Source organism: Aotus nancymaae, unplaced genomic scaffold, assembly GCF_030222135.1.
Source record: "Aotus nancymaae isolate 86718 unplaced genomic scaffold, 86718_ANA_hifiasm-v0.15.2.pri h1tg000022l_1, whole genome shotgun sequence".
NCBI classification, from domain to species: domain Eukaryota; kingdom Metazoa; phylum Chordata; class Mammalia; order Primates; family Aotidae; genus Aotus; species Aotus nancymaae.
Window position 1 is genome coordinate 25967556 of NW_026988435.1, and position 15256 is coordinate 25982811.

Sequence of the window (15256 nt, forward strand, 5' to 3'; positions counted from 1 at the left end):
GTGAGCCACCGCGCCCAGCGCAAATTGACTTGTTTTAATTAGTAATATGCATTTAAGGTGTCTACGTGTCCTTTTAGAGTTTGATAGCTGATAGCATAAAGTGCACTAATTCAGATGCATTGTATAATAATAGACATGTGACCCTGCATGTTTAAACTATGTAGTTTTAATAATATAGAATTGTTGTTTTCTGTATAACTCTAAGCAGAAATTGAAATATCTGAGATACAATGCAGTATTTCAAACTGAAAAACTTTAAAAATCCTAATATATTATCATAGATTCCAAGAAAAATAATAACACATATCTTCTACATATTTGCTCACATTTTTCATTTATTCTGTCACGTTTAGAAAACTTAGAATTTTTATAAATAGGAATTTTATATTGAAATTATGTCCTTTGCAGCAACATAGGTAGAGCTGGAGGCCATAATCCTAAGCCAGTTAATTCAGGAACAGAAAACAAAATATCACATATTCTCACTTATAAGTGAGAGCTAAGCATTGAGCACACATGGATATAAATATGGAAACAACAGGCACTGTGGACTACTGGAGGTTAGGGTGTGAGTTAAAAAAAAATTACCAATCAGTCAGGTTATCAAGGAGCATATCACTATCAAGGTGATATGCTCTCCAAACCTCAGCATCATGCATATTCACATGTAAGAAATCGTACATGTATCCCCTGCATCAAAAATAAAAGTTGATTGCGACATTTATTTCCCATTCTGTTGGTTGCCGTTCACCCTAATGATCGTTTCTTTTGCTGTGCAGAAACTCTTAAATTTAATTAGATCCCATTTGTGTATTTTGGCTTTTGTTGCCATTGCTTTTGGTGTTTTAGTTGTGAAGTCCTTGCCTATGCCCATGTCTTGAATGGTTCTGCCTAGGTTTTCTTCTAGGATTTTTATGGTGTTAGATTTTATGTTTAAATCTTTAATCCATCTGGAGCTAATTTTAGTGTAGGGTGTAAGGAAGAGGTCCAGTTTCAACTTTCAACAGATGGCTAACCAGTTTTCCCGACACCATTTATTAAACAGGGAATCCTTTCCCCATTGCTTGTTTTTGTCAGGTTTGTTGAAGATCAGATGGTTATAGATGTGTGATGTTTCTTCTGAGGCCTCTGTTCTGTTCCATTGGTCTATATCTGTTTTGGTACCAGTACCATGCTGTTTTGGTTACAGTAGCCTTGTAGTATAGTTTGAAGTCAGGTAGCTTGATGCCTCCAGCTTTGTTCTTTTTGCTTAGGATTGCCTTGGCCATGCAGGCTCTTTTTTGGTTCCATCTGAAGTTTAAAGTGTTTTTTTTTTTTCCAGTTCTGTGAAGAAAATCAATGGTAGCTTGACAGGGATAGTGTTGCACGCAGAAGGGAGCATCACACACTGGGGTCTGCTGGGGCAGGGCTAAAGGAGGGACAGCTGGGGGTGCAGAGGTTGGGAAGGGATAACATGGGGAGAAATACCAGATATAGGTGACAGGGGGAATTGGAGACAGCAAACCACCTTGCCATGTAAGTACCTATGCAACAATCCTGCATGATCTACACATGTACCCCAGAAACTAAAGTACAATTAAAAAATAAAATAAAATAAAAGTTGAAATTCTAAAAGGTAGACCAGTTTACAATTATAAATGCCATTCCAATAATCTACTTCTTAACAGTTCCCCCATTTTTAACGAAATATTCTCAAATAGCTACTTTTTCTTGCCCTGAATCAGATATTAAGAAAAATCAAAAGTATACATTTTTACTGTTCCTAATCCCTGGTAAACTTCCTAGGATTTTGAGGTGATTTTTTCTTAAGTGAAGTGGAATTATTATAAAGATTTAAAAAATAATAATAATAGTTAACATTTATAGAGCAATTAAAGTGGACACTATTCTAAGTTCTTTCCATTTTAACTCATTTCACCTCCCCAGTTATTCTTTGGGTTTTTATTTTTATTTTACAGATGAGGAAACTGTAACTGACAATATTAAAGTAGCTTCACAAGTTACACATCTAGAAAGGGCTGCAATTTGGATTTAAAACTAGGCCATATGCTCACTCTGCTAAATTTGAATCTCTAGTCTAAGAGAACAATCTTTTGTTTTTATATATACTTCAAGTTCTGGGGTACATGTGCAGAATGTGCAGGTTTGTTACCTACAGAAAATTTTGGATTGCTGTTGAGTTTATTTACAAAACAATTATTTATACGTGTAACAGAACATTTTGACAAAACATTCAAAATGATTAAAGAATAGAGACTCAGTATTGAAGAATAAGTGACAGAAAATGCACACATCTACCCCTTGAAGAATGAATGTTCTGTGAAAAGAAATGTTGGTAGTAAGTAATAAAATATCTACATCAAGACTGTTCGACAAAGTACACATAAAATGGTACATCAAAAAGACCTTATTAAAAGGTACCAAAAACAGCCTGAGGCTATAAAACATATATAAATAAACATTAGCTATTTTTTTTATATTTAACTAATGTTGAAAAATTATTAGCTAAATTTACTCAGCATTTTTAAATCTACAGTTTCAAATTTTCCAAATAATATGTGGATGCTGTAAATAGTTTTGTAAGGGACCAAAAATCTGGAAAATTATGTAAAATGATTTTACACAATCTCTATCAGTGTATTAATCTCCAAAATAAACTTTTATAATTTATTTCTAGATACATAAAGAGTTCCAATGAACTCAGTATATGTCTACGTCAAAATAGAGCAAGTAACTTTTGTGTGATTCTACAAAATAAAATTCCCTGTTGGAGGGAATTTTATACACAGTATCTATAAGCTGGTGTAATTTCATAGAATTAAGTGCTGTATGCCTGATTATAATTGAATTTTGATTTTTAATGTTTTATGCATTATTATTTTTAATATTCCAAGATTCCTTTTATAGAATTTAATCTCTTAAAAAGCACTCTGTGCAGTTTTCTTTTCAGTGATAAAAATGCTCTTTTCACAGCCATCACAGACATTACTAGCATTGCATACTTTTCCTCTTCAAATTATTCATTGAAAAATGCAGGAGATTGCATGTTGTACCCATACAGTTCTAATTAAATTATTTCTCTAAGCAGTTTTATATCTGATGACTGTAAACTTGAGTGAACTTAAAAATGTTGTTAATAAATGCATTTTGTTAGGGAGCTGAAAGATGTAAATGGCCTTTTATAATCTCATGAATACTATGAGTTGTCCAGAGGAAGTCAAGACATGGCAGAGCAAAAGATTAGAACACAAAAGATGTACAGTCATTATTTTGGGGGAGGTGATCTTAATCCACTTTGTAACAATCTTTTAAAAGTTATAATTTTATTTTTTATTACAATGAAGATGAATTGATCTAAAATACTAGACAAAATAATAATATAATAAATATATATTAATGATCACAAACATGTAATAGTGTACTAGGGAGCAAATTGAATTACGAAAGAAGAGAAGGCCTCCCAAAACCCAATATCTCCTTATCTCAAAACTGAGCAAAAGCCAAAGTCACATTTGAGTGACAATAAGAGCATTATTAAGTTATATGAATTTCTTCCATCTTCACATCAGTTTTAAAAAGATCAAGAAAGATTTTAAAGTGGCAATTAGGAATACGGCAATGACCAAAAACAAAATTTACTATAAAAGAAGTGAACACATAAAGAGGAATAATAGTAAAATTAAAAAAAAAAAAGTTTATTCTGGTCACAGTAAAATTCGTATTAAAAAGTGGAAGAACGGAAAGGATCTGAAGTCTTAAACCTTAATAAAAATAACTTATTGAACACATGGGGAGGGGAGGAGAGGGGCAGCAGGGGGCGGAGAGGATGGGGAGAGATAACACCAGGAGAAATGCCTGATGATGTGCACATGTACCCCAGAGCCCAAAGTACAAAAAAAAAAAAAAAAGAAAAAGAAAAAAAAAGTTTGTACTTGCTAAAATCCAGGAAGATTTTAGATAAAAGTGGAGAAGTTCTAGTTTTAAAAATAAGTTACTATAAACAATAAGTAACAGGAAGCTACTCTAAAATGAATGTTTTTAGAATATTAGATTTAACAAATGAAATAATAACCTATGTGTAAAACGATATGGAATCCCCAAAGCACTCTCTTGCTTGATCTTAAAAGACTATTTTTATTAAGATAACTGGATATCTGTATCACCATTTTACCAATGATAAAACTGAGAATGAAACTGCAATATTATTTAGATATTTCCAATTGTATTGTGTAGGCCACAAAATGGGTGAAAAATATAATTCACTATGAAGATTTAAAATGTTAGAATTTCCAAGTGAATATATATTAATGCATCTTTTTATATTTATGTTTTATAATGTGCATAACCTATTTCAATGTATAAGTATATCATAAAATATTAACCTGTTTATAATTTAAAATAAAAACACCTATCTTGGGAGTGTATACTCCACTCTTCTCTAGATATATATGGAAAACAATTTAAAAAGTTTTCCAGAAGGAAGGAAGAATAAAAAATCCAATTATGGTTGCTGTTGAATGTACTATTTGGATTTATTTTTAATTTTGAATGGATGTCAAATGATATTTTTAATCATCTTTGCTATTGAAATTTTCAATGATTTTTCTCTCTTTATTTTTCTAATTGATACAGTTAAAGGAATATTGCCTAGACATTGGAATCCTCAGAAGTTCAAACACTTGTTTCAAGTAGGGAGTTTTAATGTGAATTAAAATTGAATAAATCTATCCATTCAGGGATGCACACTAGGTAGCAAAAATGCAAGGGTCCCCACCCCCAACCCCGTCGTGACACAGAAGACAAACCTGTTTAGAGAAATGGAAATGATGTTAAATTCTGCTCGGATTGCTAATATCAGTGGTTCCATACAAAAGTCAGTGAAATTTATAACTTGGGTGCATCAAAATTTTCATTTTCTTTTTTTTCTACATATAATCACAATACCTGCAAATGTGATCTGAAAGTCATATTGTTTCAAATATATAAAGATAAATATGGCCAGGTGCAGTGACTCATGCCTGTAATCCCAACACTTTTGGGAGGCCAAGATGGGCAGATCACCTGAGGTCAGGAGTTGGAAACCAGCCTGACCAGCATGGAAAAACCCCATCTCTACTAAAAGACAAAAATTAGCCGGGCGTGGTGGTGCATGCCTGTAATCTCAGCTACTCTGGAGGCTGACGCAGGAGAATCACTTGAACTCGGGAGGCAGAGGTTGTGGTGAGCTGAGATCACGCCATTGCACTCCAGCCTGGGCAACAATAACAAAACATTATCTAAATAAATAAATAAATAAATATTTTTGAATATTTTTTTCTTAACACCCACAGATATATAAAGATAACATTTACACATGTATTTCTAGTTATCTGCATAGCCATTTTGAATTGAATTTAGTGAAACTTTTGACTATACCTGTGCCTCTCAAAGAAGATATTTATGGGGTGTGTTTTATAACAGATAATTTCTAAAAATATTTTTAAAACTCTATAGAACAGTTATTTGTTCTCTTAATGTTCCATCAATGTATCAAATTTATTTAATTGTAGGATTAACTCTACACTCTTTAAATGATTCAAACTCTGAGGAAATTTTGAAGAGTATGTTTTAAAATATTCTGAACTTAATTTAATTTCATAAGATTCCACAAATGTATTGTTGAATTCATTTCTATTCACCTTTATCTACCAAGCAAACTAAAACATCCCCCATGATTGTATATCACCAGGTAGAATTTCAATAAGTTGCCGCTGATTTATAAGTCTCTTTATTTTCTCCTCACATCTATGTATGTATTTGCTATAGACTTATGCCAAAATTTTCCATGTATCATTTGATGTTCAAGAGTGTGTTATCTTTGGAAAACTTAGACCAAAATCTTCTGTATGTCATTTGATGTTAGGGAGTGTGTTATGCTAGGAATGATGAAGTAAGAACAAATAATTAAGAGTCAATGTAGACTTCCCTCCAATGTGGGAAGATATTACCAGCACCAGTCAGAGTTTTTTAGTCTTCTCCTTGCCTTTCATATGCTTAACTTATTTGCCAACTGCATCCAACAATATCTCTTATGAAAATAGCTACCAGTATTCTAGAAACAGCAACCCATCACCATTTTAGGACCCTTTGACTTTTTTCTCCATGTCTTTATTGATGCGTTCCACATTCTGAAATTAATTTTCAATCTACCTGGAGATTATACATAACATATAAAATGATTAATTAAAACACTGAACTATTAAGGAGTCAAAACCATGGCTAGTTTTATGAATCTAATAGTTCATTGGTTTTTGAAAAGCTAATATTATCAAATATAATACAGTTAATGGAAAAATTATTTAATATTTGAGTTCAGATTTGATGTGGACAACAGAAACATGAAAAGACACATACAGTAGTCCCTGCTTTAGCCAGAGATACATTCCAGAACTCCCAGTGGATGCCTGAAACCTCTGATAGCACTTCACCCTACATACACAGGATTTTCCTCTACATACATACCTATGATAAACTTTAATTTATAAATTAGGCACAGTAAGTTAACAATATCTGTTATTAAAATAGAACGATTACAACAATTGGCAGCATTGCTAATCTTGTATGTAGGGGCCGCTACCAGAATCTAATCATGCTGGTACCCTGACCTCAAACTCTAAACCGTCATTACTGTTAGGAAATAAATCTGTCATTTAAGCCAATAAATGAAGATGTTTTACATATATAATTTTTCAGAGAGCTTTTTCTAAAGATGAAAATGAAGCAAATCATGACACTAGTTTTATGCTAAAAAGATCACAGAATGAAATATTTATCATTTAAAAGCTAACTAGCCAAACCTGAATTATTTTTTAAAAAAGTTACTGTACCCTCAAGAGAATAATTTTTACTTAATAAGAGATAGTTTTCCACCTTAGATCACTGCTGAAAAGATGTGTTTACAGAATAGTTTAAAGTTTAACATTAGACAATTTTTAATCAAAATATCATTTCTCCAGAATTTTATGATATTAAAATAATAATTATAAGCAATACTTGTTAAATGTTTACTTTGTACTGGTTAATAAGTGACAGAGGTTAAGTACATTACCACGTTCACAACAATCTTCTCAACAAACCTGTGACCTTTTGTGATTGTTACTTTTTTTTATAACTGTCACCATTTTAATAAAGAAGCACTTCAGTCTTAGAGATATTAGATGGCTTACCCCCACAACTAATGATGGTAAGTGATGAAAGCAGGCTTTTCTTACTCCTGATGCAGTGTTTTTAAGAACAAAGCAAGACTCTTCAAACTTAGGAAAGGTAAATGGGAATTTGCATAATAAAACAAATATATTGTCATTGATCTTTAGGATTTACTTCCCACAACTATGTCTGCATGTGACAAGAACCTAAATGAGGTAGTAGAAGAGTGATCAAACCAATAGGATCATCAAGTGAATGTGTACACTGGGGGTATACCATAATTATATTCATATTTTTTCTAATTGTTTCCTGAGCTTTAGTTGTTGAATAGTGTACAGCATGTCTAAAATGAATACATATGAATATTGAAAAAATATTGGATTTTTATATAATCACATATATTTAATAGGTAAGTTGACTTCACTGTATTGTAATAATGGACTTGGAAGTGAGTCATTTATATTTGAAAATGGATAATGTAAAAAAAATGTACCATTTTTTTAACTGCAAACAAAAATCCTAGTTTGCTTGATATGCTATTTTTTTGTAGCATGAGGCACTAGTTCTTTTTTAAATCATGCGTAGAGATGCACCTTTGAAAAATTGAGAACTAATCTCCGGAATCTTATTCTACATTTGTTTATTGAGATTTTGCAAAATAAAAATATATATATTAAATGCCCATAGCTGAAAAATACGATTCTTTCTCTAGTAATTCTTTCCTCAAGTGGGCTCATGTGCTAAGATAAAAGTTCTGTCAAAACCAAAATTTTTCCTGAATATTAGCTAAGTAATTTTCCTAAACTATCACTATCTAAGTAGCATGTTAAAATTTGGTATAGGAAGGAGATATTGAAATTGACATGAATACATTATTTTTCTTCCACACTGCCATGTGTTTATTACTATTTTAACTTCATGGTAACAAAATAATTTCAATAAAAATTACACTGTCTTGGACATGAGCATTTTAAATTTGTTAATTCAGTGCTTAAGTAATTCTCATTTGCATATCATGGTGACATTGTAGAAGTATATTTGCAAATGTGAACCACAGAGTTGCCAGGGTCAAGTACCAGGTCACTGTGTCACAAACTGAATGATTTTTTTCAAAACTGAGCTGCTTGCTTTTGGAATGTTAAGAAATAAAAATAAGCCTATTTTTTGAAAAAAATAAAATAATGACCTGACACTCATCCTACAGAACTAGTATTCAGACAAGTCCGACATATTCAAAGTAGAGCTGCTAGTGTTTGATTTTGTATGTTAGCAGTTATACTGATTTCCTTGGATCACTGTTTTTCTAGTCAATGTTAAAATATTAAACCGACGTTTAAAAATATGACAAGAAAATTTGTTACATATATTTTTTTTTCAGGAGTGGTTTTCTCACAATCCAAATTTACATCTATACCTATATCTGTCAATTGAGTTTCACATCAGTTACATATTGAGCATGCTGTTATTATGCTGAGTAGTAAATGCATTTTATCATTAAAAAGACTAAAATGTTTTGCAAGCTAAACCTTAACACACCTGTTAAGAATCATTTGAATAGCTATAAAGTTATATTTCTTTCTTTTCTTCTAGATAATACATTATTACCAGTTTAATTTATTCCTTTTCATTGTCCTTATTTTCTTATCCATATTGTTATAGCTGTGGAGTCTGTCCTCAAATTCTACTACAAACACGTAACACTTGATCCATCTTCATGACTACTTGCTCCACTTGCCATTTCAATTTTATCAGTCGGAATACTTCATCATCTTACCATTCACCTCATTATCTCTTTTTTTTTTTTTTTTTTTTTTGAGACAGAGCCTCACTCTGTCACCCACGCTGGAGTGCAATGGCCCGATTTCGGCTTACTTCAACCTTTTCCTCCCCTTTTCAAGCAATTCTCTTGCTTCAGCCTCCTGAGTAGCTGTGATTACAGGTGTCTGCTACTATGTCAGGCTAATTTTTTGTATTTTTAGTAGAGACAGGGTTTCACCATGTTAGTCAGGCTGGTCTCGAACTCCTGATCTCACGTGATCCACCTGACTCAGCTTCCCAAAGTGCTGGGATTACAGGTGTGAGCTACTGAGTCCAGCCCACCTCTTTCATGGTTACTTTCTGTATGTCTTTTGGGATTTACTACAACCACATGCCAAAGAAAAGTGGTTTCCATCTTCTCCTACCTTCTCATGCTAGGACCTAACAAAGAGTCATAAATACCATAGCTATAAAAAGTTGCCTCTAATCTCACGCATTGGTTAAAATATTAACTGGAGAACTACAGGTGATCCATTTCTTCCAAATGATGATTCCTAAAATATTCACAGAAAGTTATACTTAAATACATTCTCTGTTAAAGCAAGGTGCTCAGAACCATCCATTTGTAAATTCAAGTTTTAAAATTTACATAATCTCATATAGAAGATCTATTTAACACTTTTTACAGAAGTTTTGACTATTCTTTTAACATTGTGATGATCTATTAAAGGGTGTCATTTTCTGATAAAGTATATTTAGGGATATTATAATATTCATTACTGTCTCCACTGGAATCAACAAGTATTTTTTTTAAAGATACTTAAACTTACTTTTTTAATAAAAAAAAGAAGTTTGAAAAAGATAGTCACATAATTAACATATCAATTGCTTAAAATATTGTTTGAAAACCAGGGAATAGGTGTCAACAATCATGAAATTAAATTCTGCCAGTTAACATCACATTATTCTCTCTTAAATTAAATTGATAAGATTTATGTTGAAAATAATCATCTAATATTTTCTAATTTTTTTTTTTAAGACACCCTTTTTAATGGTCTTGGGCTTGGAGCAGTCATTGGCCTGGGAGTTGCTGCGCTTCTGCTAATTCTTGTGGTAACAGACGTCAGCTGCTTCTTTATTCGGCAATGTGGGTTGCTGATGTGCATCACTAGGAGAATGTGCGGAAAGAAAAGTGGCTCCAGTGGCAAAAGTAAAGAACTCGAAGAAGGAAAAGCTGCATACCTGTGAGTATCAGTCATCTACATCATGTCATATTTAACAAGTGCCACAGACAAGCTTGAGTGCTTTACTTGAGAGCTTTGTTTTTTCGAAGTAGGGTAAAGAGTTTGATTATGCAACATTGGACACCGCACTGCCTGCTCTCTGACTTTAAAACTATATATCTTTAAGTATAACATAGAACAAAGTGACTCTGACAACAGCTTATTCAAAATTAAACCTCAAAATGGGATCTTCACTGAAAAGAATTAATGCCATGATTTACAGATGATAAACATATAGATGGATGGATATTTGTACAAATGTATTCCATTTTGATTTATTCCACTGGTTTTATTTATATTAAAAAAAGAAAGCCTTCAAAAATAATCAGAGCTAAAACTCAGTTGAACTGAGTTAAAAACAACAAAATCATGGCAACTTCTACAAATATAAGGCTTCATTAGTTTTGTATAGAAAATATTATATGTGCTATAAAATACATTATCACAGATTCCAAATTTACTACTCTAAAATTTGATCAAAAGTTGATTACGTGTTAGAATTTGGAACTCTCTGTGTAGTTCCATTTAGTAGAGCACAATAAAATTTTCAAGAAAATATGTAGATCAATTTTTTGAAAATTATTTTGTTCCGTAAAAGGGAAATTAAGAGGTTTTAACATTTCCATTTTATTTTGTTTGTCTTTAGATAGATATGGATCTAATCTCAAAAGTAGAATGTGATCCATGCAAAAAATTCAGCAAGCACAATAAATCATATGCAAACATATGCACACAAGTTTATGTGTTATGTATGTTTTTGTATACATACACTTGTGTCGCATTAAACACAGCAATAAAAACTAAGTCTTAAGAGTTCAGGACATATCGTTTATTATTTTTTTAAATTTAAAGTCTTTCTACTGCATATCTTTTCTAACACATACAAGAATTGAAAGACTTTTTCCAACACAATCATATACCAACATTTGGGTTCTACAATTAACATTTTGTGATATTCTCTTTGTAATATGTTTATCCATATTTTAATCATTATATTTTCTTGAATTTCAAAAAATCAGAACATAACCCCCACAAAATTCAACTTGTATATCATTACACAGAGTCTAAATTGTGTTTATCTTTATTTAAGTAAAGCCACAGAAGAAAATGCACAAAATGTTTCAGTTGAAGAGTTTTGACAAATGTTTTTAAATGTGTAACACAAAACCGTATCACACTCTGGAAGTTCTCTCGTTTCCTTATCCAGTCAGTCCACATTAACCTCCCCACCCAGGTTACTGCTATTCCCGATTTTTCACCACAGATAGCTTTTGCTTATTTTGGAAATTCATATAAATGGATTCCTATACCATGTCTACCCTTCTGCATCTGACAGCTTCAAAAATGTTTTATTAGGACCATTCATGTTTTGTATTTCAAGGACTGATTCTTTTTTATTGTTGAATATTTTTTATTCTTTTTCTATGTATATATTGAAGCATGGAAGGTCTCATACTGTTTTATAGACTAATTTGTCTTTGCTTTATCATATAGTTTTGTTCTGTTGTGTCATTTACACCTTAAATGTTAAATATAATACTTTCATTTGAAAAGATTTTACTTTTAAAATATGTGCCAAAATAGATATCAGTTTTTACATATTTCTACATTTTTGCTAATTGTTAAATTTTACTCTCATGAAAGTATAATATTCAAAAAGGCTTAGATATTATCAGTGTACAGTTTAATAAATATTGACAAGCTGAGTATGCCCATGTTCAATGCTTAAATCAAGGAAAAGAACTCTATTATTTAGGTCTCCTTTCTTGTCCCTACTCAATCTCATGCTAGGCAATATTCTGACTTCATAGCACTATAGATTAGCTTTTCCTGTTTTGTGCTTTATATAAATGAGTTTCTACTTGTTGCACATGGGATATTTTGATACAGGCATGCAATATGTAATGATCAAATCAGGGTAATTGTGATATGTATCAGTTTAAACCTTTATCAGTTCTTTGTGCTAGGAACACATTCCAATTCTACTCTTTTACTTATTTTTAAATATAAATAAATTATTTTTGGCTATTTTCAATCTATTATGACACTGAATACTGAATCCTATTCATTCTAACTGTATTTTTATACCAATTAAGTGTTCCTACTTAATCCCCCATTCCCACTTCCCTATTATCTTTACTAACCTCTGGTAACAATTAATTTTTTCCCTTTCTCCATCAGTTTAAGTTGTTGTCGTAGCTCCCACATATGAATGAAAACACACAACTATTTTTTCTGCAACAGACTTATTTCACTTAACATAATTTTCTCCAGTTCCATCAATATTTCAACGAATGACAATATTTTATTTATTTTTGTAGCCAAATGATTTTCCATTGTGTATATACCACATTTTCATCCATTCATCCACTGATGGACACTTAGATCCATGTCATAGCTATTCTGAATAGTGCTGCAATAAACATGGGAGTGCAAATATCTCTTAAATATATTGACTTTTAAAATTATTTTGGATACATACCAAGCAGAGGAATCACTGGATCATATGGTAGTTTCTATTTTTAGTCTTTTGAGGAATCTTCATGCTGTCCTCCATAGCGGCTGTATTAATTTACTTTCCCACTAATCCACAAGTGTATAATGGTTTTCATTTCTTCACATCTTCATCTGTATTCCTTATTGCCTGTCTTTTGGCTAAAAGCCATTTTAACTGGGATGAGATGATATCTCATTATAGTTTTGATCTGCATTTCTTTGATGATGTTGGGCATTTTTTGTATACCTGTTGTCTATTTGTATGCTGTCTTTTGAGAGATATGCCTATTCAGATTTCTTGCTTATTTTTAATTGGATTATTTGTTTTGATTTGTTTCCTGTTGTTTGAATTGCTCTTAAATCCTGGTTATTAATTCCTTGTCAGATGGGTAGTTCATAAACATGTCCTCCTATTCTGTGTGTTGTCTCTTCACTTTGTTGTTTCCTTTAGTGTTCAGGAGTTTTTTAGCTTGATGTGATCCCATTTGTCTGTGTTTGCTTTGTTTGCTTGTGCTTATAGGGTATTACTCAAGAAATTTGTGCCCCCATCAATGATCTGAGGCGTCTTCCTCATCTTTTCTTATGGTACTTTCATGGATTTGGTCTTCAATTTAAGTCAACATTCTGTTTTGATTAGATCATTGTATATGGCAAGAGATAGGGGTCTACTTTCATTCTTCTACATATGGATGTCCAGTTTTCTCAGTACCATGTAAGGACAAGACTGCCCTTTCACCAATGTGTGTTCTTGGCAGCTGTGTTAAAAATAAATCTACTGTAAATACATGGGTTTATGTCTGTGTTCTCTACTCTGTTTCACTTGGTCTGTGTGTCTGTTTTAGTGCCAGCATCATGCTGTTTTGTTTATTATAACTCTGTAGTATAATTTGAAGTTAGGTAATATGATTTATCCACTTTTGTTCTGTTGAGTCAGGATGGTTTTGGCTCTTCTGGGTCTTTTGTGTTTTCCATATACATTTTACGATTTTTTTTTCTATTTCTGTGAAGAATGTCATGGTATTTTGATAAGAATTGCATTGAATCTGTAGATTACTTTGAGTAGTATGGACATTTTAACAATACTTATTCTTCTAATCTACAAACAAAATAGCTTTTCATTTTTGTATCATTTCAAGTTTTTCATCAATGTTTTATCATTTTCATTCTAGAGATCTTTCTTTTACTTCTTTGCTTAAGTTCATTCCTAGGTATTTCTTTTTTGTTTCTTTGTTTTATATTTGTATTATTTCATTGTTATATTCTTACTTTATATTATACTTTACGTTCTGGAGTTCATGTGCAGAATGTGCAGGTTTGTTATATAGTTATACACATGCCATAGTGATTTGCTCCATCCATCACCCCATCATCTACATTAGGTATTTCTCCTAATGCTATCCCTCCCCTAGGCCTCCACCTCTGACAGTCCCCAGTGTATGATATTCCCCTGCCTGTGTCCATGTGCTCTCATTCTTCAACTCCCACTTATGAGGGAGAACATGTGGTGTTTAGTTTCCTGTTCTTGTATTGGTTTGCTGAGAATTATGGTTTCCAGCTTCATCTATGTCCCTGCAAAGGACATCAACTCATCCTTTCTTATGGCTGCATAGTATTCCATGGTATATAGGTGCCACATTTCTTTATCCATTCTATCATTGATGGGTATCTGGGTTGGTTCCAAGTCTTTGCTATTGTGAAGAATGCTGCAGTATACTTACATGTGCATGTGTCTTTATAACGGAATGGTTTGTAATCCTTTGGGTATATACCCAGTAATGGAATTGCTGGGTCAAATGGTATTTCTATTTCTAGATCCTTGAGGAATCACCACACACTCTTACACAATGGTTGAACTAATTTACACTCCCACCAACAGTGTAAAAGCATTCCTATTTCCCCACATCCTCTCCTTTTTAGTGATCGCCATTCTAACTGGCATCAGATGGTATCTTATTGTGGTTTTGATTTGCATTTCTCTAATGACCAGTGATGATGAGCTTTTTTTCATGTGCTTTTGGCTGCACAAATGTCTCCTTTTGAGAAGTGCCTGTTAATATCCTTCATTCACTTTTTGATTTTTTTTCCTTATAAATGTGTTTAAGTTCTTTGTAGATTCTGGATACTAGCCCTTTGTCAGATGGAGATATTACAAAAATTTTCTCCCATTCTGTAGGATGCCTGTTCACTCTGATGATAGTTTCTTTTGCTATGCAGAAGCTCTTTAGTTTAATTAGATCCCATTTGTCAATTTTGGCTTTTGTTGCCATTGCTTTTGGTGTTTTAGACATGAAGACTTTGCCAAGGCCTATTTCCTGAATGATATTGACTATGTTTTCTTCTAGGGCTTTTATGGTTTTAGGTCTTACATTTAAGTATTTAATTCATTTTGATTTCAGCTTTTATAAATAGTGTTACTTTCTTGGATTCTTTTTCAGATTGTTTGCTGTCGACTTGTAGAAATGTTACTGATTATTATATGTTAATTTTGTATGCTGAAACATTACTAAATTTATTTGTTGGTTCTAATACTTTCT

At 32.2% G+C, this 15256-nt stretch overlaps 1 protein-coding gene across 1 annotated transcript in view; it reads left to right on the forward strand.

Annotated features, from left to right (window-relative positions):
* NCAM2 (neural cell adhesion molecule 2) overlaps positions 1-15256 on the forward strand; it is a 532134-nt gene that overhangs the window by 490501 nt on the left and 26377 nt on the right. The window contains exon 16 of the mRNA XM_012475013.3: positions 9983-10187. Coding sequence (XP_012330436.2) covers positions 9983-10187 — 205 coding nt within the window. The remainder of the gene's footprint in view (positions 1-9982; positions 10188-15256) is intronic.